Source organism: Halichoerus grypus, chromosome 5, assembly GCF_964656455.1.
Source record: "Halichoerus grypus chromosome 5, mHalGry1.hap1.1, whole genome shotgun sequence".
NCBI classification, from domain to species: domain Eukaryota; kingdom Metazoa; phylum Chordata; class Mammalia; order Carnivora; family Phocidae; genus Halichoerus; species Halichoerus grypus.
In genome coordinates, this window is record NC_135716.1 from 78,119,764 (window position 1) to 78,147,651 (window position 27,888).

General features: G+C 34.6%; 1 protein-coding gene across 3 annotated transcripts in view; it reads right to left on the reverse strand.

The window, feature by feature from the left end:
- Window positions 1-4,373: 4,373 nt before the first annotated feature.
- SNTG1 (syntrophin gamma 1) overlaps window positions 4,374-27,888 on the reverse strand; it is a 922,421-nt gene continuing 898,906 nt past the window's right edge. For all 3 annotated transcript variants that reach the window (XM_078072397.1, XM_078072398.1, XM_078072399.1), the window contains one exon: window positions 4,374-4,868. In XM_078072397.1, the coding sequence (XP_077928523.1) occupies window positions 4,710-4,868 (159 nt within the window). In that variant the 3' untranslated portion in view covers window positions 4,374-4,709. The remainder of the gene's footprint in view (window positions 4,869-27,888) is intronic.

A 27,888-nucleotide genomic window follows, 5' to 3' on the forward strand; every position in this document is an offset into this window, starting at 1 on the left:
TTATCTTGGTAGTAGTGCACAATCATATCCACTTATCAAAACACACAGGACTGTATTCTGGAAAGTTGACATTTTCATATTTAAACTGCAATTAATCTTAAAAATTAAAAAAAATATTCTTGAATTCATGATCCTTTTAAAATACATACCTAATTCTATTTATTGCTAATAGGTAGTTAACTTTTAAAAACCCACATTTTGCTATTATTCTTCATACATTCACCCAAAACACAGTTATCTATTTGTTTTATATTGTACTTTTTAAAGGAATATATTTATAGAAACATTTAAATCCAGGCACTTGTACCTCAGTAATCAACTAATTATATTTCTTTTGGGATACACACACACACACATATATATTTAACAACTGGAATAATATAGATATCAACTGGAATAACAACTGGAATAATTGTTTTAAAGTGAATCCAGTAATCACTCTCTTTTATGACACTGTAATTACCTGAAGGACAACTGTGGTCTTCTCAGTTACAAATGGGCAGATGATGATGCCCTGTCAGACCAATCCTCTCAATGTAGACTTGGCTCACAATGGACCACTGAAAATATCAAAGTTGTCATGGTTTCAAAAGTCATAAGTCTGGTTGTTTAAATAATTTGGCAAACAGCATCTTTCTTCAATCTTTAGGGCCTTTAGGGGTCAGATATCTAATCTTCATAAATATTGCTAAACCAGAACAGATCATGCCCCCAGAGACCTGCACCCCAGGCTGACAGCTCTTATCTGCCCCTGTTCATTGCAGTTAAGTTCGTCAGAATCATGCTCTAAACACATGTGAAACTTACAAATCAAACCCAAGAAGTAAAAAATACAAAAGTAGTAAAAAGTATTTGTTTTTATTTTCCAGTATGCTTCATTATAAAAGGTACAGTTTTATTAGTAGTACATTAATGAACTTAAAGAACGAAGTGACAAGTTTTTTGTCACAGATATTAATTTACATTTTTCAAACATCCACCAAAACAATTAAAAATGAAATAAATATATTTACATTTCATATTTCTGGTATTTTCATTGCATTTTTAATATGTATAAAATATATAACATTTATACTATTTTGTTTATCTTCAAAAGCAACTTCAAATGTGCAAATAAGTGAATTATGATTTTAAAGTATTAAGGAATAAGAATAAATCATAAACAAGAGTTTTAGAGGTATGAATAAAGCAATTCCTTAAGAAGAGCTCATGAGTACAGCACTATTAAGAGTAGCAAAATGTTTGTTATTAATATCGGAACATATACACTTACCTTAAAAAGTTAAGCACAAGATCATCCTTGTGCTTTTAAAGCTTCTCCACCTGCTGATTTCTAGCAGTAATTCTAAATAATTGTTAGGATTATTACTTTTCCACAATAATAAATCAAGCTTCTCTCAAACCCAGCATTCCATGTAAACAAAGTTTATGAACAAGCTTTGTCATTGTAAATGAAGGAAATGTCTATCTATAAGCCAATGCACCCAAAGGAAAATTTCTCTGCTTACATGGTTAATATGAACTTGATATTTATTTTCAAGTAATTACTTTTCTTCTTGTATAGCGACAGCTTTGTGAGCAAAGACTTTAAAACTCTAAATTGGTACCTGCCTGAAAAATGGGCAAGAATGATAAGCTGGTTGTTCTCCCCTTAAAATAGTGTTGGATGGTAAATGTTGGGGTATACATTACACTCATATTATCTTAAAGTATTTTTGAAATAAATATTTGTTGCAGTATAACAAATTAAAAATGCTCCTGCTTCAATATACTTTAGCTTAAATTAATTGTTATCCTTTATTAGGCAAAATACATTATTATAGTAGTTAACAAATACTTCAAATGATATTTGAACTCCCTTCTCTGACCTAAGTACCTATAATATAATATTCCCTTTGAGCTTGCACTATGTACACTATAATGAACCCTTTAATGTGCATATATATGTATATGTATATATATACACATACATATGTATACATATATGTATAATGTGTACACACACACACACACACATATCCCAAGGCACTGGAGGGGTTAACACATAATTAAGCATTCTGCTATTAAAATGTGCTCTAGTACAAACTAGGATTTCATGAATAAATCTCATGCATCTAAACATAAATTACATGAGAAATAGAGATTTATCTGAGTATTTTGTTCATTTTTAAGCTTTCCCATTCAAATAGTCCAAGTTATAACAAATGACAGTGGTTAATCATTCCACTGTAGAGGAAAATGTTAAGTACTATTTGGTAATTGATGAACATCAAAATAATATTTTTCTAATAGGTAGGTGCTCCACTAATGTTAAGTAGCAATTTAGGCCTGTTAGTTTTTTATCAATGGTATCAAAAATAAACATAATATTGTATTATCATAAATTTTAATTCAAGCTACAATTTACAGTGTAAATTTAAGTATATTAAATATATGTACTTGAAATATATTCTTCTAATATAATTTGTGGGTAGCATTTTATTATATACAAATACACACATATATATGTGTGTATGTGTGTTGTACAAGGAGATACACACTCATACATATCTCGTTGTGCACCTTTTCCTTCATCATACACACTAGCACAGACTAGAAGATTTTTATGATATAACAAAAAGGATATTTAATTAAATTGTCTTTTTGTTATTTAAAATGGAGCTTTTACAAAATCTGACAATATTTATTAAAAATGATTACATAACACGTATATAAGTTTTTAAAACTATTTTTTTCCTTTTGGCTAACTAGCCCATTTCCTATTACCTGTAGACCAGATTATCACACTGTGGACACATAAATGTTGCCCCAATGTGGGGCACACCAAGATACAACTCTAGCTCATAGCAGAGATTCTATAATGAAGTGGCTACTACTGCTTCTGACCCTGAGGCAGATGCCTCTCTCTACTCTTCCCCCCATAGACACAAGAGAGGCTTACTGAAGCCTGCTTTTGGTGGACTTCTGGCTTTAGAATGACTGTTCTATTTGGTGAATACTTAGTAAGCAATAATTCCACAGTATTATCCCAATTATGAACATATATTAATTTTATGGTCAAGATAAAATATATCAAAACTATGTAGTGTCCAATTAGCCACAGTTCTTTTAATAAGGTGTCCTTGATCAAACTTAACTCTTGCCAGGTACAATTATGAACCTTCACTTTTTCTTTTCAATTTAGCATGCTTAAGAATTAACCAGACACAAAGTGAATTAATAATTTATGATGATTATGGAAATAGTTTGATAAATTTTAAAGCATAACGATCATGTGTCACTTTTGCAAATAATTTTGTTTCCTTCTTGTGTAACTTTTTTTTCCTATTTAAAAAATAAAAATCAAACCACCTTATTGGATATTTCATCATCTTCATAAGGAACTATCCAATGTTTGATTTAGTTGGGAACACGTGTGTTAATAAAAAAAAATATTTTTTTCTTTTTTCTAATAGGCAGCTGGTTGTTTAAAAGCAGATCTCAGTACAGCTGTAGTAAAAGGCAGATAGTGTTTTCCACATTAAACAAATGGTGATATAATACCTGGGATCTGAGTCAGGGGCACATACTCTGATGCTTTCAAATTTCCAGCCTCTTCACATTTACTAAGACAAGATAACTAAAATAACCCGCATAGTTTGGCATTATATAGTCACTTTTTATGACATGGTAAGTTAGAAATTTAAGATTTTATATTCATATCTCACCTTATTTTATCATAAAATATTACTAAAATGGGAAAATGTCATTTACCTGAAATAAGTAAAACTGAGACTACACTCTAAGGTCATTTTAGTCCATGATTAACTAGTAAAATTAGGCTTACAAAGAGTTGGTTCTCACACAACATTTTTGATATTTTTTCTACAAAAGTTTTTGGGGCCACTGAAAATTTATGAAACTTTGATAACAAATCATATTAGGTAAGTATAAATCTCCTTAAGTGAAGGAAAGAACAAGAGGTTCATGAATGTTTCCTTGGTTCATAATTAAATAACACATTTCAGCATATTTGTTTGACACTAGCAGCGATACAACATTGATATCAGTGATTTAAGGAAAAAGTACATTTTACATTGTGACTATCATAGAATAGATGTATTTATTCTTTTGAAAATCTTAGGAATAGTTGACAATAAGATAAACAGAATTGGAATGCCAGTGTCATTTCGCGGAATGAGAATACAAGGAAAAATCTACATCAGCAAATTAAAAGGCTTTCTTCTTTGATGAATTTTTTTGCATGCTTTTTTCCTTGCTGCCATGTGGTTTTTTGTCTCCTTTATATATCACTCATAATTCCATGATAGGGCATCAGTTCATGATCAGGCCCAACATGTATTTGTCATACAAAATAATCTAAAATACAGAAATAACCATTTAAGTGGTATTTTTATTTATAGGTAGCTTACAATTTTTATATTATTTACATAGGTTGAATCATTCTTTCTTTCGTCTTCACTTTCAATGAAATACTGGTACAAATAAACTGAGTGCGAACAAGCTGTTATTTTCATTTACGATTGTTCACAAATGCCTTCCAAAACAGAAGTGCTTTTGAGATCCCTTATGACTTTGTTTTCTGCTGAAATTTCAAACTGAATTCACTGTTGACTTGATGGTATCATTGTTTCTCCAGGGTCTAAAATGATGACGATGTTTATTCTCTTTATATAGTCATGGTAAGTGGCAATGCAAAGCTCCGTATGTCAAGTTGTGTACTTTGCTTTGCTTGTAGTAGCAGAGCTCGCAGCAGCAGAAGCAGTAGCCTGGTGGCCTAAGAAGAGAGGGTCCAAACAAGCTACTTTGGCAGCGAAGAATGAATGAATGCAGTGAAGAACAGCAAAAAGATTTGAAAACTCCAGCTCCTGAAAGGGAAAAAGAAATGTTTCAGATAAAATAAAAATCAATTTCTTTAAAACACATTGACAATAACTAGACAACTAGATAAAAATGAGTTTTTTTTCAAGCTCAACAAACATAATATAATCAGTTAATTCTATCAAATGTATAGAAACTGTAAACATTTTTGTTCAATATATAAATTTCATATGTATTGCAGGTTTACTTCAAAACATGGCGGTCTAAGAGCTAGAAATACTAAGCATTCTTATTATTTATCTATGAAAGTCATTTCAGTATTGATAAATGCTGGATAGAAATATATTTGTTATTCTTGATAAAGTACAAAACATGGGAGTAGCTTAAAATAAATTTTTAATCTCTTTATACACATTTCAAATGATAAATTTGGATTGAAATAATTTTTAAAATATTCTTCATTATTCTCTAGAATAAGTTACAATTTATCATAAGACACTGAATATGAAATGCTGAAAGCAAGAGGTTATGAATGTTTATGGCACTAGGAACCAAATGGTTCAATTCCAAAATATAATGCATGAAGTAATTTTACTTATTTTATTTTATTTTTTTTAAGATTTTTATTTATTCATTTGAGACACAGAGATACAGAGAGAGAGAGCATGAGAAGGGGGAGAGACAGCGGGAGAGGGAGAAGCAGGCTCCCCGCTGAGCCAGGAGCCTGATGTGGGGCTCGATCCCAGAACCCTGGGACCATGACCTGAGCCAAAGGCAGACGCTTAACCATCTGAGCCACCCAGGCACCCCCCATGAAGTAATTTTAAATGTAATTAATTTTGATTGTTACACTTGGTTGTTTAAATTTGTTGTACTTCATTGTTAAAAAAAAAAAAAAAACAAAACCAAGGCCCACTAATTGTTTGGATTTTTTGAAATATGTTTCCCATTTGGATCCTTAAGGAGATTTGTGGCCCACATTGCAAAAAAAGAAAAAAAGAAAAGAGTTTTGTTTTGTTTTTTTCAAACTAGAAATTATGTAAGACTAGCTTGTAAAATCATGAGGTGATGCTCAGCATAGATTTTAAAAGCTGACATCAGCTTTGGTGATCAGGTATGGAAAACCATCAGTAGTCCATAAAATGTTTTAATTCCAAGAGATTGAGAGAAGACAAATACATACATATGCTTAATAGAGTCTATATGATAAACATCACAAAGACGACAACTAGAGTGTAATAAACCATATGAAATTACTGACAAAGTTTTTGCTATATCATTCATACTGATAATAAAGGATGTAGAATTACAATTGATATGCACATTAGTAATAGTGTTTGCAATTTGTAGTATGTGACAATGGGAAACAATACAAAGTATCTATTCAATTGGGACATATCATAATATGTGCCATGCACCAGGAAACTATTTAAGTAAAATAATTCACCTTCAGAATATTTTATCAGATCATGCAGTAGTAGCACAATAGAGCACAACATAAATTCATTCAAAATTAGGGGCGCCTGGGTGACTCAGTCGGTTAAGCAACTGCCTTCAGCTCAGGTCATGATCCTGGAGTCCCGGGATCGAGTCCCGCATCGGGCTCCCTGCTCAGCTGGGGAGTCTGCTTCTCCCTCTGACCCTCCTCCCTCTCGTGCTCTCTGTCTCTCACTCTCTCTCTCAAATAAATAAATAAATTCTTTAAAAAAAATTCATTCAAAATTCTGTACAATATACATAAAATACCTAATCTTTCTGAGTAATTCCCTTCAAAACTTCAGTATTTCATAAGTTCCTATGGCAAATGTTGACTTATTCTAGAGAGCAGCAAAGATTTAACTATTCTAATCTCCTAAAATATTTCAATCTAAAAATGATTTTAGTTATCCCATCATAATTATTTCAGAAGCTTTATTTTTAATAATCCCCTTCAGTGGCAATATGATTTGTCAACTAGCAGCTTTTCTGTTGCCTTAACTCAACCTTGAAGTCCCCTATTCATCTCTTCGTTCTTTGTGCAGCCAGTTTATATCACCTGCAGATCCTGAATTACTTTTGATATCAACTCATATTAAGTGCATCAGATGTGAAAAGGGTGGTAAAGTTTTGGAAAATATGAGATGTGCCTATGTACTATTAAAAAAGAAAACAACAAAAAACCATGCAATTCACTCTTGGTAAAGGGGAAAATATTTTTAATATTGCAAGTTTGCAAAAATATAACAACCTTTTTTCAAAAATAATTCTGCCACATCTTTATTAATTTGGGGATTATATCTTGGTTATCAAAAATAGATATCTAATTATACAGAAATTTTTAGAAAGGTTAATATTTTCAATTATTCATACCTTATAAATTATAAGCCAATTATTTGATGTAGATTGGCATTGTAAAATTTTTATATTTTTTTTCCAGGGAGTTAGTGGTACACAGGAAATAATAGGTAAAAAGAGAAAGCAGGAGGTAGAGATGTGTTCAAGTTTGGTTCTTGATACCAATGTCAATTTATCTTTCCTCTGTCTCAGTGGTCACCTTTGGCCCCTTCTTGGGGCTTCAAATACTACATATATATATATATATATATATATATATATATATATATAATATATTTACTTATTTCTAATATGACTCCTAGACCTACATGTCCATCTATCTGCTGAGCATCCACAGTGACATCCATCAAATTATTTACTATCTCCTTGTAATAAAGCTCTTCTGAACCCCATAAATCTCACTAAACTTAAGTTCGCTTCAAAATTTAATCATTCATTTATTCAATGAATATTTATTGAGTGCTTAATATGCATTTAGTCTTTCTCTGGGTGGAAAGATATAAATAGTGAGCAAAACAGACAAAAACAAAGTCATGATTGGACTTACAATCCAGTGGCAAAAGACAAAATATAAGGGTATAAATAAATTAAATATAATATTGCTGAATATGTTTGTAAGTACAGTCAAGAAAATAAAGCAGAGAAAAGAGCAAAGAGTGTAGAAGGGACTGCAAGACAGGAAAATCTTCATTGGTATGTGTGCAAATCTGAAGGGGACAAAGGAATAAACCATGTGAATGTCTGTAAAACAAACAAACAATTCCAGACAGATGGGTACTTTCAAATACCTGAAGATAGAGACATTCTAGGGGAGTCTGAGTTAAAGCAAGGGTCTATTGTGGGAATGGAATGAATTAAGGAGAAATTAATAGGAAATGAAGTCAAAGAAATAACACAGATCAGAATTTGGAGTGCTATATGGACTCTTCATGAGCTTTACTCTGAGGGACATGGAAAACCATGGGAGATTTTTGAGCAGAGAAGTGACAAGAATTAACATAAGTCTTAAAATTATAATTCTGAAAAAAATCATAATCCTGAGCTCTTTGAAAATAAGATTGAAAAAAATGGAGAAAAGTATAAAGCTTTCAATAAGTAAAGTGTGGGATTTGAAAGTAAAGTTGAACCAAGGATGATTCCAAAATATCTGATTGAGCAACTGAAAGGAGAGCATTGTCATTTACTAAAATGGAGGAATTATCAAAAAGAAAAGAAAAATGACCCAAATCAACAAAATCATGAATGAAAGAGGAGAGATCACAACCAACACCAAAGAAATACGAACAATTATAAGAACATATGAGCAACTATATGCCAGCAAATAAGATAATCTGGAAGAAATGGATGCATTCCTAGAGATGTATCAACTACCAAAACTGAACCAAGAAGAAACCGAAAACATGAACAAACCCATTTCCATAAGGAAATTGAAGCAGTTATCAAAAAGCTCCCAACAAATAAGAGCCCAGGGCCAGATGGCTTCCCAGGGGAATTCTACCAAACATTTCAAGAAGAATTAATACCTATTCCTCTGAAATTCTTCCAAAAAAGAGAAATGGCAGGAAAACTTCCAAACTCATTTTATGAGGCCAGTATTACCTTGATCCCAAAACCAGACAAAGACCACATCAAAAAGGAGAATTACAGACCAATATCCCTGATGAACATGGATGCAAAAATTCTCACCAAAATACTAGCCAGTAAGATCCAACAGTACATTAAAAGGATTATTCACCATGACCAAGCAGGATTTATTCCAGGGCTGCAAGGGTGGTTCAACATCTGCAAATCAATCAATGTGATACAATATATTAATACAAGAAAGAACAAGACCCATATGATCCTCTCAATAGATGCCGAAAAAGCATTTGAGAAAGTACAGCATCCTTTCCTGATCAAAACTCTTCAGAGTGTAGGGATAGATGGTACATAACTCAATATCATAAAAGCCATCTATGAAAAATCCACAACAAATATCATTCTCAATGGGGAAAAACTGAGATCTTTCTCCCTAAGGTTAGGAACATGGCAGGGATGTCCACTATCACTACTGCTATTCACCATAGTACTAGAAGTCCTAGCCACAGCAATCAGACAATAAAAAGAAGTAAAAAGCACCCGAATCAGCAAAGAAGAAGTCAAACTCTCACTGTTTGCAGATGATATGATACTTTATGTGAAAAACCCAAAGACTCCACCACAAAACTGCTAGAACTCATACAGGAATTCAGTCAAGTGGTAAGATATAAAATCAATGCACAGAAATCAGTTGCATTTCTATAAACCAACAAGACAGAAGAAAGAGAAATTAAGGAGTCGATCCCATTTACAATTGCACCCAAAACCAAAAGATACCTAGGAATAAATCTAACCAAAGAGGCAAAGAATCTGTAGTCAAAAACTATAGAATACTCATGAAAGAAATTGAGGAAGACACAAAGAAATGGAAAAATGTTCCATGCTCATGGATTGGAAGAACAAATATTGTGAAAATGTCCGTGCTACCTAGAGCAATCTACACATTTAATGCAATCCTTATCAAAATAGCATCAAGTTTTTTCAAAGAAATGGAACAAATAATCCTAAAATTTGTATGGAACCAGAAAAGACCCCAAATAGCCAGAGGAATGTTGAAAAAGAAAAGCAAGACTGGTGGCATCACACTTCCGGACTTCAAGCTCTATTACGAAGCTGTAATCATGAAGACAGTATGCTCCTGGCACAAAATCAGACACATAGATTAGTGGAACAGAATAGAGAGCCCAGAAATGGACCCTCAACTCTATGGTCAACTTATCTTCGACAAAGCAGGAAAGAATATCTAATGGAAAAAAGACAGTCTCTTCAACAAATGGTGTTGGGAAAATTGGACAGCCACATGCAGAAGAATGAAACTGGACCATTTCCTAACACCACACACAAAAATAGACTCAAAATGGATGAAAGACCTAAATGTGAGACAGGAATCCATCAAAATCCTTGATGCAGCAACCTCTTTGACCTCAGCTGCAGCAACTTCTTCCTAGAAACATCGCCAAAGGCAAGGGAAGCAAGGGCAAAAAGGAACTATTGGGACTTCATCAAGATAAAATCTTTTGCGCAGCAAAGGAAACAATCAACAAAACCAAAAGACAACTGACAGAATGGGAGAAGATATTTGCAAATGACACATAAGATAAGGGGCTAGTATCCAAAATCTATAATGAACTTATCAAACTCAACACCCAAAGAACAAATAATCCATTCAAGAAATGGGCAGAACACATGAACAGACATTTTTGCAAAGAAGACATCCAAATGGCCAACGACACATGAAAAATTGCTCAACATCACTTGTCATCAGGGAAATACAAATCAAAACCTCAATGAGATTCCATCTCACACCAGTCAGAATGGCTGAAATTAACAAGTCAGGAAATGACAGAATTTGGCGAGGATGTGGAGAAAGGGGAACCCTCCTACATTGTTGTTGGGGATGCAAGCTGGTTACAGCCATTCTGGAAAAGAGTGTGGAGGTTCCTCAAAAAGTTGAAAATAGAGCTACCCTACAACCCAGCAATTGCACTACTGGGTATTTACCCCAAAGATTCAAATGTAGTGATTTCAACAGATAAGTGGTTCCCAATGTTTATAGCAGCAATATCCACAATAGCCAAATTATGGAAAGAGCCAAGATGTCCTTCAACAAATGAATGGATAAAGAAGATATGGTCTATATATATACATTGGAATATTATGCCGCCATGAAAAAAAAAAGAAACCCAAAATCTTGCCATTTGCAAAGACGTGGATGGAACTGGAGGGTATTACGCTGAGTGAAATAAGTCAATCAGAGAAAGACAAGTATCATATGATCTCACTGATATGAGGAATTCTTAATCTCAGGAAACAAACTGAGGGTTGCTGGAGTAGTGGGGGATGGGAGGCTTGGGGTGCCTGGGTGATGGACATTGGGGAGGGTATGTGCTATGGTGAGCACTGTGAATTGTGTAAGACTGATGAATCACAGACCTTTACCTCTAAAACAAATAGTACATTATATGTTTAAAAAAAAAGAAGAAGAAGAAGAAGATAGTAGGAAGGGAAAAATGAAGGGGGGGAAATCAGAGGGGTTGATGAACCATGAGAGACTATGGACTCTGAGAAACAAACTGAGGGTTTTACAGGGGGTGGGGTGGAGATGGGGGTCATGGGTATTAAGGAGGGCACGTATTGAATGGTGCACTGGGTGTTATACACAAACAATGAATCATGGAACACTACATCAAAAACTAATGATGTAATGTATGGTGACTAACATAACATAATAAAATAAAATTTAGAAAAAGAAATTTGCATGGAACCACTAAAGACCCTGAATAGCCAAAGCAGTCTTGAGAAAGTACAAAGCTAAAGGCATCACACTCTCTGAATTCAAACTCTATTACAAAGATATAGTAATCAAAATGATATGGTATGGGCATAAACACAGACATTGATGCAATAGAATTGAGAATCCAAAAATAAGCCCGTGCATATATACCTAATTAATTTAAAACAAAGGAGCCAAGAATATACAATGAGGAAAGGACAATATCTTCAATAAATGGTGTTGGGAAAACTGGACAGTCACATGCAAAAGAATGAAACTAGACCAATATCTTAACACTATACACAAAATTTAACTCAAAATAGATTAAAGTTTTAAAACCTGGTTTTTTAAAAAAAATTTTAAAATGGTTCAAGTTTTAATTAATTAATTAATTAAGCTTAATTACAAATCTAAAGTATTTTTCTTGAGGTCATCACCTCAAGAAATTTTTTTAAAATTCATTTTGCTAATTTGTTGTTTGGAATGCTTAACATATTTATTTTAAATGTAGTTATATGTAAAGTATAATTTATGTCTATCATTTGCTATTTATTTACAATATATTTTATTCTTTTATTCCTCTATCACTGCCTCCTTTTATGTGTGCATGTGTATTTAATTTTAATTCACTTGTTATTTTACTATATATTTAGTTATCTTAGTTATTCTGGAAAATATAATTAACAATTTAGAACAATCTGGTTCAGATCAATACCTATTTAATTCAATAGTATTTAAAAATTTGTTCCAATATACCTCTGTTCCCTCCCTCTTCCTTTATGCTATTGTCTTACAAATTCATCTTTATAAATTATAAGCCCAGTGACAGTTTTATCATTTTTATTTTATGCAACGGTCTTTTAATGGTCAGTAAGAAGAACAGAAGATTTACAAACAAAAATGTTTTTATACTGTCAATTATATTTAATTATGGGATTAGCTTTAAAAGTATGCTTAATTTCTTCATGTGGATTCAAGTTACTATTCTCTCATTTTATTCTGAAGGACTCATTTCCTGTAGTGCAGATCTACTAGTGAAAAACTCTGTTGTTGCTTAATCTAGTAATGATTTAATTAATGTCCTCTTCATTTTTGAAGGGAAATTTAGCTAGATAAAGGACTCTTGTTTGCTAATCTTTGTTTCAGTATATAAATATGTCATTCTAGTGCCATGTGGCCTCTATCGCTTATTATTAGAGATCATCTGTTACCCTTATTAGTACTGTTGGAATCATTCTCTTGCTGCTTTCAAGATTCTTTATTTGGGCTTTTAAAAGTTCAGTCACGATGTTTGTTTCTCTTTGGGTTTACCATACTTGGAGTTCACTGAACTTCCGGGATTTGGAGGTTAATGTTTTTCATCATATTTGAGAAGTTTTCAGTTGTTTTATTTCTTCAAATAATCATTCTTCTCCATTTTTTTCCCTGCTGTCCTTGGATTCCCATTATGTATATGATTGATGCTGTCACATATTTAAGTTTCTGAGGATCTGTTCATTTTTACCCATTTACTCATTTTCTGTTCCCTAGACTGGATAATCTCAATTGACTTAGTGAGACTGACATATATTGAACTCTTCAGATTCTCTCATTCTCTGTTCAAAAGTTCAAATCTTTTGTTTAATACCTCCAAGGAATTTTTTATTTGTTATTGTACTTTTATATGATACAATTTGATTTGATTATCTCTATTATTTCTATGTCTTTATTGACATTTACCATTTCGTGAGACACTGCATACTTTCTTTTAATTCTTTGAGCATGGCTTCCATTAGCCCTTTGAACATATATGCAGTAGATAATTAAAAGTTTTTGTCTATTAAGTCCAACAGCTGGATTTCCTCAGGGAAAGTTCCTACTGACAGTTCATTTCCTTATATAAGTGCCACAATTTCCTGATTCTTTAAATGTCTTCTAATTTTTGTTTAAAACTGGACATTTCAATAACATACTTTGGAAATAAGATTCTCATCCCTCCCTAGGATCTGCTGCAGTTTGATACAGTTTGTTATTGTTCTTCCTTCCTTCTTGTCTTTTTTTGTTTTGTTTTTTAGTGACCTTCCTGGCATAATAATTCTATAAAGCCTGTATTTCCTATCACTGTTGCCAGTAAAGTCTCTTAGTGGTCAACAGTCTTACAATGGTCTGACTCAGCCAGAGCTGAGACATTAGGTCATGCACACAGCCCTGCTTATCCATATGTCATTCTTGGTTCTCAGGAAGATATTGGAGTTTTTCAAGGCCCCTTATTCCTCATATCTTAGTTTTAAGGTTTCCCTAGCTTTTTTTTTTTAAGATTTTATTTATTTATTTGACAGAGAGAGACACAGTGAGAGAGGGAACACAAGCAGGGGGAGTGGGAGAGGGAGAAGCAGACTTCCCACTGAGCAGGGAGCCCGATGTAGAACTGGATCCCAGGACCGTGGGAGCATGACCCGAGCTGAAGGCAGATGCTTAACAACTGAGCCACCCAGGCACCCCAAGGTTTCCGTAGCTTTTTGTTTGCCACTACTAATATCACCAACTCAGATAATAATAATGAGCTGCTGATTATTTTCAATAAAAATCAATAAATACCTTGGGGTTAGGTTTTCCCAATGAACAAGGTTTGAGTCATGTCAAGTAATGAGAAGTACTGCAAATGTGCTTTTCCATGGAGCTTCCACATAGACAAAATAATTACAATTTTCCTGGGGTGGGCTTTTTGAGGAGCTCCAAACCTAGTCTATACTCTCCAGTGGCTTCTGGGCTACTGTTTTTCACATGAGTTTTCTAGACTGTTCGTTTTATGTTTGTTTTGTCTGTAATGAATACAGTTATTGCAAACGTTTGGTTACTTTCACGTTCTGAAAAAGTTAATTCTGATAATTTTGACTGTTTTTTCACTGCTTTTTCAGAGAAGTCCCATTTTAGAAGACCTTATTTTGCCATTCTGGAAGTCCAACCCATATTTACATTTGATTTTATAAGATGCCTTAACAGTGATTTTCGAATTTTATGTGGTTTGGATTGTTGATTTATTATTTATCTTGGCTTCCGACTTCTATTTACAAGGCTTGGTGAATAAAAATAAAAACTCATTTAACTGCCAATCTATATTAATCTGCTTACTTTCAAAGGTTTAAGTACTTCTAGGATCTTGATGTAATAGAATCTTATTTAATAATCTCTTGTGTCATTCCTTAAGTTAATTTAAAAATATGATACTGATATATGTTAGTACCATATTTATAACATTCCTCTAATATTAAGTTATTTAGTGAATGACAATATACCAATGTCTTGATACCTGGGACCATAAATTTGAAGAAGACATGACTGATGTACTTAAGAAACTCATATGGGACAATTTAAACAGTTGATCCTAATGCTAATGTAAAAGACTCTAAATAAAATATGTACATATTATGAATAATTCTATGGTACCTGTTTTCATAATCAAATAATTTTCCAGGTCAAAATTCTATTTTTCCTATTTTCAAATGATTTCATGATTATTGTAATTTTTGGTGCTATATCTTTATTATGAGAAGATAATACAGTACCTGGTTACTATACTATTTAAGTTACTTTACATCCTTGGAAAATGCTTTCAAGTGTATCTTTATTCTTAAAATTTTGATTTTCAAAATGTTTTTACTTATATCAATAAAATAAAAATGTAATTACATTTCTTCTATAGGAAACGGTGACTTTTGGCAAAAAGGAAAGAAAGATATCACACCATGGACATGTTCCGCTTGACAGTTACTTATTTTAGAGGCAGCTAATATATTTATTTTACCTTAAAGATGTTAATCTAAATTTATAGGTTAGCAGGTTAAAAAATGTTTTGGACTCTTAACACACATGAGCAAATAAAATTCAATATTCCTAAAGAGAAAATAGAAGACTTGAAAAATAAATTATGTAAAAAGAAAAAAAATTCTCAGTGGGAAATAAAAATGGTTCAGAATCATCAGTGATTCCCAGGAGTTTAGAAGCTCTTTTAAAAGTAGAAGCATAAGCCCAGGTATCTCCTTCACCAAATATTTCCTTTCCTAATCCAATCAATAGTTTGAAATAACATTTCAGATAAAACAATGGGTATGTAAATTATATACACACACACAACTGACTTCAATTTTCCCCCAATTTATGTACTGATGCTTCAGTTCTTTTACAGTATGAAGCACTACAAAACATGGATTGATGCAGGACCTGCACTATTAAGTACGTGTCCCTGCCCTATCTTCATTTTTTTTTTTTTTTTTTGTCCATAGTCTAAACAGCTGGTGCTGTCAATAATTTGTAGTGAAGGGAAGAGGACCTTGGAATTTTATAAAATCTTTGGTTCCAGATTCCAAAAAAAGTCAGAGATTGTGAAAAGCAGGATAAGAAGATGATCCTTCATTTCCAATGCAGAAGGAAATCCTTCATCTCAAATACCTACCCAGGTTTGTGAATATTAAACTTCCTCATCTATGAGACCTCAGTGCTAAATATGAATATGAATGCACTTAAATTGCCAGTCATTCTCCAAAAAGCAAACCAACACAACATAAATTCTTTAGTAGGCATTTTTGACAGACACAGAGCGTACAAAATGTTCCATCTATTGTGGTAAATATTCAATCCTTACCATCAAACCACAGAACATGCTGTTCCTACCGCACTTTTTTAAGGCAGGAATTTTATCCAAAATTTATAATGAGAAAATGAAGATATATAGAGATTAGCTAAAAGTGTTATTACTGGAAGTCAATTCTTGATTTCTAATTTAAGTCTTACTGAACCTAAAATTTGTGAAAAGGTATCTTATGGCAGCATAAAGTCTCTGAGACTGTGGAGATTGGAGTCAGGAAATGGTTTTAGGGAAAAAGATTCCAAAGACCAAATCAATGTAAATACGTTTCTATACTCTGCACTGTTCCACTAAATAGAAAAGTAATTGTTTTTTTCCTTCTCTTTTTGTACTGTGCAAAAAAGCACTACCTTGGCTTCCAGATCTCAAATTTAGTAATTTAGGATTAATATGCTGTACACACTAGTTTAGGGAATATTTTAACTGTTTCTTTTGGGGGAAATTGTTATGAATTTCAATGAGTAAAGCTTCATTGATGTTTTTCGAAGACAACCTGTTTTGAAGTCAGAGGACTGTGTGGCCATATTATATCAAATTATAATTTAAAAAATACATATACATAAATATAAAAACAAGATATTAGAAGTAGTAAAGAAAAATATATATGGCTAGAAAATTTAGTAAGAACACTATAAGCATATGTTAGTAATCCTTGATATACTAGTGTCATATTTACAACAGATATAAGCCACATTTTAAAGTTCCCAATAGCAATGAGATTTTTGGTAAACTGTCAAATAGCTACAATATTGCTCATGACTTCGACTGGGAACCATTCCCCTGTTCTACTAGGAAAGCTCTGAGAAGTTTAATGAGGCTTTGGAAAACAGATGGCAAACTTATTAAGCTTTTTGAGTAATGAAGTGAGAATTTATGAGTTTCTGTTTTCAGAGAAAAAAGTATAATGGGCTTTTGTATTATGACATTGTTCTCATATAACCACAAGCAAAATAATAACAAAACCAAAACAAAAAAACCAAAAAAAACAAAGTAAATTCCCAACTCCCAGGTAAATCCACGTGACTTTTTTTCAGTATTTCTGAGAACTTGTCACAACCACAAAGTTAAATACTATGTAGAACTTTTAATTCTATAATACATGTGGCAACTCAAACCTTCATTGTTCCCCAAACAAACCATATTACTTGTTAAATAAGCTCTGGTTATAATGCATTTGCCTTGTAACTGGGAATGTACATATGTATCATTAAATTAAAGCATGTTTTATTAACAATTATCTATTTATTATTATATATGGCAAGATATGAATCTGCTGTCTAAACCATTTTATCACTTTTAAACCATTTTCAAAACAAAAGAAACATGTAATAGCTTCCATATTTAATCTTTTTTTTTTTTTTTTCTGACCCATACTTTAAATGCTGGGTCACCTTCTTTTTTATTTCTTTGTAGTTTTATCGTGATATCTTTGGCATATAAAATTGTATGTATTTAAGGTATGACTTGATGTTTTGATACATGTATACATTGTGAAGAGTGCCAAAATCAAGCTAATTAGCATATCATCACTTCTACATAGCTACCACTGTGTTTGGAGTGGGGAGAAATTTTATTTTAATTATACAAAACAGTGTTGTCAACTATCATCAATCACTTTATATAATAGATTTTTATTCATCTTATATGACTGAAATTTTATACCCTTTGACCAATATCATCTCATTTCCCCCTCCCCCAAGCCTCTGGCAATCACAATTCTACTTTCTGCTTCAGGGTTTGACTATTGTAGATGCCACGTGTGAGTTAGATCATGCAGTAATTTTTTCTGTGTCTTGCATATTTTACTTAGCATAATGTCCTCCAGTTCCAGCCATATCACAAATGGCAGGATGTCCTCTTTTATTAGGGTGAATAATATTTCATTATGTGTGTGTGTATAACATTTTCTTTATCCATTCATCTGTCAAAGGACAGTAAAGTTTGTTCTATATCTTGGCTATTGTGAATAATGCTGCAATGAACATGAGAGTGCAGATATATTTTCAAGGTAATGATTTCATTTTATTTGGAAATATACTCAGGATAAGGATTGCCGGATAATATGATAATTCTATTTAATTTTTTGAAATGTCCATATTGTTTTCCATATTGACTGTCCCAAATTACACTGCCCCGACCAGCGCACAAGGGTTCCCTTTTCTCCACATTCTTGCCAACACTGTTATCTTTTGTCTTCTTGATAATAGCCATTCTAATAGGTGTGAGGTGATATCTCATTATGATTTTGATTTATATTTCCCTAATGATTAGTGATGTTGAGCACTTTTTCTTTTTTTTTTTTTAAAGATTTTATTTATTTATTTGAGAGAGAGAATGAGATAGAGAGAACATGAGAGGGGGGAGGGTCAGAGGGAGAAGCAGACTCCCTGCTGAGCAGGGAGCCAGATGCGGGACTCGATCCTGGGACTGCAGGATCATGACTTGAGCCGAAGGCAGTCGCTTAACCAACTGAGACACCCACGTGCCGAGCACTTTTTCATACAATTGTTAGTCATTTAAATTTCTTCTTTTGTGTTTGTTAGGACCTTTGCCCATTTTTAAATAGTTATTTGTATTTTTGGTATTGAGTTGCATGAGTTCCTCCTATATTTTAGATACTAATCTACTATTAGATATATCATTTGCAAATAATTTTTCCTTTCTATAGATTGCCTTTCATTTTCTTAATTATTTTCTTTGCTCTACTGAAGCCTTCTAACTTGATGTGTTCCCCCTTGTCTATTTTGGCTTTTGTTGCCTATGTTTTGGGTGTCCTATCCAAAAATCTTTTGCCAAGACTGATGTCAAGACGGTCTTTGCTTATGTTTTCTTTTAGGAATTTTATGGGTTCGGGTCTTACATTTAAGTCTTTAATCCACTTTGTTTTGATTTTTATGTATGCTGTGAGTTAGTGATCCAACTTTATTCTTTTGCATGTAGATGCATAGTTTTCCCAGCATCACTTGTTGAAGAACCTATCCTTTCATTGTGTATGTTCTTGGAACCCTTATCAATGAGCAGTTGACTATAAATGTGTGGGTTTATTTCTGGAATCTGTATTCTATTCATTGGTCTATATGTTTATAATTATGCCAGCACCATACTGTTCTGGTTCCTACAGCTTTGTAATATAATTTGAAGTTAGGAAATGGGATCCTACAGCTTTCTTTTTATTTAAGATTGCTTTGGCTGCTTGGGGTCTTATGATTCCATATGAATTTAAGATTTTTTATATTTCTGTAAAAAACATCATTGTGACTTAGATAGGTATTGCATTGAATCTATAAATCACTGGGTAATATGAGTATTTTAACAATACTAATTATTCCATTTCATAAACATGAAAACATGGGATGTCTTTCCATTTATTTGTATCCTTTAGAATTTCCTTCATCAGTCTTTTAGACACTTTAGTGTATAAGTCTTTTATCTCTTTAAGTTAATTCCTAAGTAATGTATTCTTTTTGCTGCTACTGTGAATGGGATTGTTTTCCTAATTCCTCTTTCAGATAACTTATTGTTAGTATATATATATGCCACTGATTTTTATGTCAATTTTGTATTCAACAAATTCACTGAATTTGTTTATTAATTTTAATGATTTTTTTTGTGGACTTTTCAGTTTTTCCCTATTCATTATGATGTTGGCTGTGTGTTTTTCAGATATAGCCTTATTATGTTGATATTTGTTCCTTTTGTACCATTTTTTGCAATTTTTTATAATGAAAAGATGCTGAAGTTTGTCAAATGCTTTTCTGCATCTACTGAAATGATCATGTGATTTTTATCTTTTATTCTGCTAATGTGGTATATCACATTGATTTTTTTGTAAGTTGAATCATCCTTGCATCACAGTAATAAATCCCACTTAATGATCTTTTTAATGTGCTGTTGATTTTCATTCCCTAGGATTTCAGTGAGGATTTTTACATCAATGTGCATTAGTGATATTGCCCTGTAGTTTAATTTTTTTTAAATCTTGTCTTTGTTTGGCATTGAAATCAGGGTAATTCTACCTTCATACAATCATTTTGAGAGTGTTTCTTCTTCTATTTTTTAAGATTTTAAAAAGGGTCAGTATACTGGGGCGCCTGGGTGGCTCAGGCGTTAAGCATCTGCCTTCAGCTCAGGTCATGATCCCAGGGTCATGATCTCAGGGTCCTGGGATCTAGCCCCACATCAGGCTCCCTGCTCAGCATGAAGCCTGTTTCTCCCTCTCCTGCTCCCTCTGCTTGTGTTCCCTCTCTCACTGTTTCTCTCTCTGTCAAATAAAGAAATCTTTAGGGGCGCCTGGGTGGCTCAGTCGTTAAGCATCTGCCTTCAGCTCAGGTCATGATCCCAGGGTCCTGGGATTGAACCCCGCATCGGGCTCCCTGCTTGGCGGGAAGCCTGCTTCTCCCTCTCCCTCTGCCTGCCGCTCTGCCTACTTGTGCTCTCTCTCTGTCAAATAAATAAATAAAATCTTTAAAAAAAAATAAAGAAATCTTTACAAAATAAATAAATAAAAAATAGAGTCAGTATTAATTCTTCTTTGAATGTTTATTAGTATTCACCTATGTATCCTTTTGATCCTGAGTTTTTCTTTGTTGGAAGGTTTTTGATCACTAATTCAATCTCCTTGTTTGTTATTGCCATAGTAAGAGCCATATCCATAATTAAATTTTCACTGTCAAAATTTTGTTATATGTCTGTCATTATTTCATTGGAGTTTTCAAAGGTAATAAACCAAGAATCTGACATACAATGACAATTATATTTCTTTAGATGTGGCATTAATAGTACTTCAAAAATATAGTTCTACTTTTAGGATGATTTCCCTATTTCTCTGAAGGGTAATAAAAACTCTGGAAATGACATGTAAAACAAACAAAAGGACATTCTGAAAGGAAAGGAGAAGGCAGATAAGTTAGGGATCCAGAGACCTCAGGACCTGAGGAATAATATCATGGTGAGCACTCAGTTTTTCTTTTTTGCATCATATATTCCAAACAAGAGAGTAGAAAGCCTGGGCCCAGAAACACCAGTGATTATAGACAAAACAAACAAATGGAAAAAACAAAAACACAAAACAACACAAAACAAAAAAACAATAGACATCAACTCTCTCTAGCCATATGATCTGAAAAGGGCAGTCTAGTCAGGCAGAAAATGTGGTCTATTAATTACTCTATCTTGGATAAATGCTACAGAAAAACTGGCCTTACTCCCACTCCCACCAGCAAAGATCAAGACTCCTACTCCTGCCAAGCTGTAATAAGGTTATATTCTGGGCCATAAAGAAAATGTCAGCTAATTAAAAAAAAGTGAAATGATGCAGAGTATGTTCTTTGAGCAAGTAGATCAGACTAGAAACCAATTCTAGAAAGATAACAAGAAAATCTGGGGGGTGGAGCAAGATGGCGGAGGTGTAGGAGACCTGGATTTCGTCTGGTCTCAGGAACTCAGCTGGATAGGGATCAAACCATTCTGAACACCTACAAACTCAACAGGAGATTGAAGAAAAGAATAGTAACGACTCCCTGAACAGAAAAGCGACCACTTTCCGGAAGGTAGGACGTGCAGAGAAGTGAATCCCAGGTGATATTCGGGAGGATAGATGGCGGGGGAGGGAGCCTCCGTCAGCCGCTTCTGGTAAGTGATAGACCCGCGGAGGACAAAATCGGAACTTTTAGAAGTCTGCTCTGCTGAGGGACGTCGCTCGGGTGGCCAAGCAGGGGGTGGAACCCTCATGGGACAGTGTGGTCTCAGGACCCTGGGGGTCACAGGAAAACCAGGGGTGCCTGGGTGCACAGAGCTCCCAGGTATCAGAGCAGGGAAGCCGGCTGCAGAGACGGAGCCGAGGAGCGAGCTCTCAGCTCAGGGTTGCCATAAACTGTGATCCACGGCACAGTTGGGCCACTGCTCCTACAGCAGGGACCAAACAAGCGGCAGATCCGGGGAGACTCCCCTTCCTCCCCTGGGAGGAGTGGCGCAGGAATGCACTGCAGGGATCTGCTGGGTTTGGAGACTCCACACCGAGTTGGATGCCAGAGATAGAAATGCTTGGTCACAGGCTGGGTGAGCATGGAGTGCGGCCTGAGACCAGGGAGATGGGAGTGATCGACTGCTTTTCTCTGGGGGCTCACTGAGGAGTGGGGCCCCAAGTTCTTGGCTCCTCTGGGGCAGAGATTGGGAGGCCACCATTTTTACTCTCGGCCTCCAAAGCTGTACCGAAAGCTTGCAGGGAACAAAAGCTCCCGAGAGCAAACCCGAACAGATTACTTAGCCTGGACCGGCAACGGCGGGGCAATTCTGCCTCCGGCAAAGACATTTGGGGACCACAGCAACAGGCCCCTCTCCCAGAAGAACAGCGAGAAGAGCCAGCCAAGACCAAGTTTACCGATCAATGAGAACGGCAGAATTCCAGCACTAGGGGAACAATGCACAGAGAATCCATGGCTTTTTTACCATGATTCTTTAGTCTTTCAAAGTTAATTTTTTTTAACTGTCTTTTTTTGTTTTTTAGAATTTTTCTTTTTCCCTTTTTCAACCAACATCTTATCAATCCTTTTTTTTAAAAACATTTTTATTTTTCATTTTTAGAGTCATATTCTATCCCTTCATAGTAATTACCCTTATTTTTGGCATATATATATAAATTGTTCTCTATTTAAAATTTTGAGATAGTTTCTTCTAACAGATCAAAATATACCCTAAATCTCTAGTGTATGGTTTTGTTCTACTCTCCTGCCTGATCACATTCTCTCCCTTTTTTTTTTCTTTTTATTAAATCCTCTTGTTTCTTTTTTCAAACAACTTCTTACAATTCCTTTTATAAAATTTTTTATACTTTTCATCTTTACAGTCATATTCCATCCCTTCATCATATCAACTCTTATTTTTGTACATATACAAGTTTTTCTTTCTTTAAAATTTTGGGAGGCACTTTCTTCTAACAGACCAAAATTCACCCAAAATCTAGTGTGCGGCACTGATCTATGCACCAGCCTGATCATATTTGATCATATTCTGTTTTTTTGTTTTGTTTTGTTCTGTTTTTGTTTGTTTTTATCTTTTTCTTTCTTTCTTTTTTTTTCTTTTTTTTTCTTTTTTCTTTCTTTCCTTTTCTTTTCCCCTGGCTTCAGGTCTTTTCTGATTTGTTTAGAGTATATTTTCTGGGGATGTTGTTACCCTGTTAGCATTTTGCTCTCTCATTCATCTATTCTCCTCTGGACAAAATGACAAGAAGGAAAAAATCACCTGAAAAAAAAGAACAAGAGGTAGTACCGACTGCCAGGGAACTACTCAATACGGACATTAGTACGATGTCAGATCTAGAGTTCAGAAACATCACTTTAAAGATACTAGCTGGGCTTGAAAAAAGCATGGAAGTTATTAGAGAAATGCTTTCTGGAGAAATAAAAGAACTAAAATCTACCCAAGTCGAAATCAAAAAGGCTATTAATGAGGTGCAATCAAAAATGGGGGTGCTAACTGCTAGGATAAATGAGTCAGAAGAAAGAATCAGTGATATAGAAGACCAAATGATGGAAAATCAAGAAGCTGAGAAAAAGAGAGATAAACAACTACTGGATCATGAGGGCAGAATTCGGGAGATAAGCAATACCATAAGACAAAACAACATTAGAATAATTGGGATCCCAGAGGAAGAAGAAAGAGAGAGAGGGGCAGAAGGTACATTGGAGCAAATTATAGCAGAGAACTTCCCTAATTTGGGGAAGGAAACAGGCATCAAAACCCAGGAAGCACAGAGATCCCTTCTCAAAATCAATAAAAATAGGTCAAAACCTCGACATCTAATAGTAAAATTTACATGTCTCAGAGACAAAGAGAAAATCCTGAAAGCAGCTCGGGAGAAGAGATATGTAACCTACAATGGTAGAAACATTAGATTGGCAACAGAACTATCCACAGAGACCTGGCGGGCCAGAAAGGACTGGCATGATATCTTCAGAGCACTAAATGAGAAAAATATGCAGCCAAGAATACTATATCCAGCTAGGCTGTCATTGAAAATAGAAGGAGAGATCAAAAGCTTCCAGGACAAACAAAAACTAAAGGAATTTGCAACACAAAACCAGCCCTACAAGAAATATTGAAAGGGGTCCTCTAAGCAAAGAGAGACCCTAAAAGCAACATAGACCAGAAAGGAACACAGACAATATACAGTAACAGTCACCTTACAGGCAATACAATGGCACTAAATTCATATCTTTCAATAGTTACCTTGAATGTAAATGGGCTAAATGCCCCAATCAGAAGACACAGGCTATCAGACTGGATTAAAAAACAAGACCCAGCAATATGCTGTCTGCAAGAGAATCATTTTAGACCCAAAGACACCCCCAGATTGAAAGTGAGGGGGTGGAAAACCTTTTCCCATGCTAATGGACACCAAAAGAAAGCTGGGGTGGCAATCCTTATATCAGACAAATTAGATTTTAAACCAAAGACTATAATAAGAGATGAGGAAGGACACTATATCATACTTAAAGTGTCTACCCAACAAGAAGACCTAACAATTGTAAATATCTATGTCCCTAACATGGGAGCAGCCAATTATATAAGGCAATTAATAACAAAAGCAAAGAAACACATTGACAACAATACAATAATAGTGGGGGACTTTAACACCCCCCTCACCGAAATGGACAGATCATCTAAGTAAAAGATCAACAAGGAAATAAAGACTTTAAATGACACATGGACCAAATGGACTTCACAGACATATTCAGAACATTCTATCCCAAAGCAACAGAATACACATTCTTCTCTAGTGCCCATGGAACATTCTCCAGAATCGATCACATCCTAGGTCACAAATCAGGTCTCAACTGGTACCAAAAGATTGGGATCATTCCCTGCATATTTTCAGAACACAATGCTTTGAAACTAGAACTCAATCACAAGAGGAAAGTCAGAAAGAACTCAAATACATGGAGGCTAAAGAGCATCCTACTAAAGAATGAATGGGTCAACCAGGAAATTAAAGAAGAATTAAAAAATTCATGGAAACAAATGAAAATGAAAACACAACTGTTCCAAATCTTTGGGATGCAGCAAAGGCAGTCCAAAGAGGAAAGTATATAACAATACAAGCCTTTCTCAAGAAACAAGAAAGGTCTCAAGTACACAACCTAACCCTACACCTGAAGGAGCTGGAGAAAGAACAGCAAATAAAGCCTAAAACCAGCAGGAGAAGAGAAATAATAAAGATCAGAGCAGAAATCAATGAAATAGAAACCAAAAGAACAGTAGAACAGATCAACGAAACTAGGAGCTGGTTCTTTGAAAGAATTAACAAGATTGATAAAGCCCTGGCCAGACTTATCAAAAAGAAAAGAGAAATGACCCAAATCAACAAAATCATGAATGAAACCGGAGAGATCACAACCAACACCAAAGAAATACAAACAATTATAAGAACATATTATGAGCAACTCTATGCCAGCAAATTAGATAACTGGAAGAAATGGATGCATTCCTAGAGATGTATCAACTACCAAAACTGAACCAGGAAGAAATAGAAAACCTGAACAGACCTATAACCACTAAGGAAATTGAAGCAGTCATCAAAAATCTCCCAAAACACAAAAGCCCAGGGCCAGATGGCTTCCCAGGGGAATTCTACCAAACATTTCAAGAAGAATTAATACCTATTCTTTGAAACTGTTCCAAAAAATAGAAATGGAAGGAAAACTTTCAAACTCATTTTATGAGGCCAGCATTACCTTGATCCCAAAACCAGACAAAGACCCCATCAAAAAGGAGAATTACAGACCAATATCCTTGATGAACATGGATGCAAAAATTCTCACCAAAATACTAGCCAATAGGATCCAACAGTACATTAAAAGGATTATTCACCATGACCAAGTGGGATTTATCCCTGGGCTGCAAGTTTGGTTCAACATCCACAAATCAATCAATGTGATACAATACATAAACAAAAGAGAAAATAAGAATCATATGATCCTCTCAATAGATGCAGAAAAAGCATTTGAGAAAGTACAGCATCCTTTCCTGATCAAAACTCTTCAGAGTGTAGGGATAGATGGTACATACCTCAATATCATAAAAGCCATCTATGAAAAACCTATAGAGAATATCATTCTCAATGGGGAAAAACTGAGAGCTTTCCGCCTAAGGTCAGGAACGTGGCAGGGATGTCCACTATCACTACTGCTATTCCACATAGTATTGGAAGTCCTAGCCACAGCAATCAGACAACAAAAAGAAATCAAAGGCATCCAAATAGGCAAAAAAGAAGTCAAACTCTCACTCTGCAGATGATATGATACTTTATGTGGAAAACCCAAAAGACGCCACCCCAAAACTGCTAGAACTCATACAGGAATTCAGTAAAGTGGTAGGATATAAAATCAATGCACAGAAGTCAGTGGCATTCCTATACACCAACAAGACAGAAGAAAGAGAAATTAAGGAGTTGATCCCATTTACAATTGCACCCAAAACCATAAGATACCTAGGAATAAATCTAACCAAAGAGGCAAAGTATCTTTATTCCAAAAACTATAAAATACTCATGAAAGAAATTGAGGAAGACACAAAGAAATGGAAAAATGTTCCATGCTCGTGGATTGGAAGAACAAATATTGTGAAGATGTCAATGCCACCTAGAGCAATCTACACGTTTAATGCAATCCCCATCAAAATAGCATCAAGTTTTTTCAAAGAAATGGAACAAATAATCCTAAAATTTGTATGGAACCAGAAAAGACCCCGAATAGCAAGAGGAATGTTGAAAAAGAAAAGCAAAGCTGGCAGCATTACAATTCTGGATTTCCAGCTCTATTACAAAGCTGTCATCATCAAGACAGTATGGCACTGGCACAAAAACAGACACATAGATCAATGGAACAGAATAGAGAGCCCAGAAATGGACCCTCAACTCTATGGTCAACTAATCTTTGATAAAGCAGGAAAGAATGTACCATGATAAAAAGACCATCTCTTCAACAAAAGGTTGGGAAAATTGGACAGGCACATGCAGAGGAATGAAACTGGGCCATTTCCTTACACCACACACAAAAATAGACTCCAAATGGTTGAAAGACCTAAATGTGAGACAGGAGTCCATCAAAATCCTTGAGGAGAACACAGGCAGCAACCTCTTCGACCTCAGCCACAGCAACTTCTTGCTAGAAACATCGCCAAAGGCAAGGGAAGCAAGGGCAAAAATGAACTATTGGGACTTCATCAAGATAACATGCTTTTGCACAGCAAAGGAAACACTCAACAAAACCAAAAGACAACCAACAGAATGGGAGAAGATATTTGCAAATGACATATCAAATAAAGGGCTAGTATCCAAACTCTATAAAGAACTTATCAAACTCCACACCCAAAGAACAGTTGATCTAATCAAGAAATGGGCAGAAGACATGAACAGACATTTTTTCAAAGAAGACATCCAAATGGCCAACAGACACATGAAAAAGTGCTCCAGCTCGCTCGGCATCAGGGAAATCAAAATCAAAACCTCAATGAGATACCACCTCACACCAGTCAGAATGGCTAAAATTAACAAGTTAGGAAACGACAGGTGTTGGCAGGGACGCGGAGAAAGGGGAACCCTCCTGCACTGTTGGTGGGAATGCAAGCTGGTGCAACCACTCTGGAAAACAGTATGGAGGTTCCTCAAAAAGTTGAAAATAGAGCTACCATACTATCCAGCAGTTGCACTACTGGGTATTTACCGCAAATATACAAATGTAGGGAATCGAAGGGTATGTGC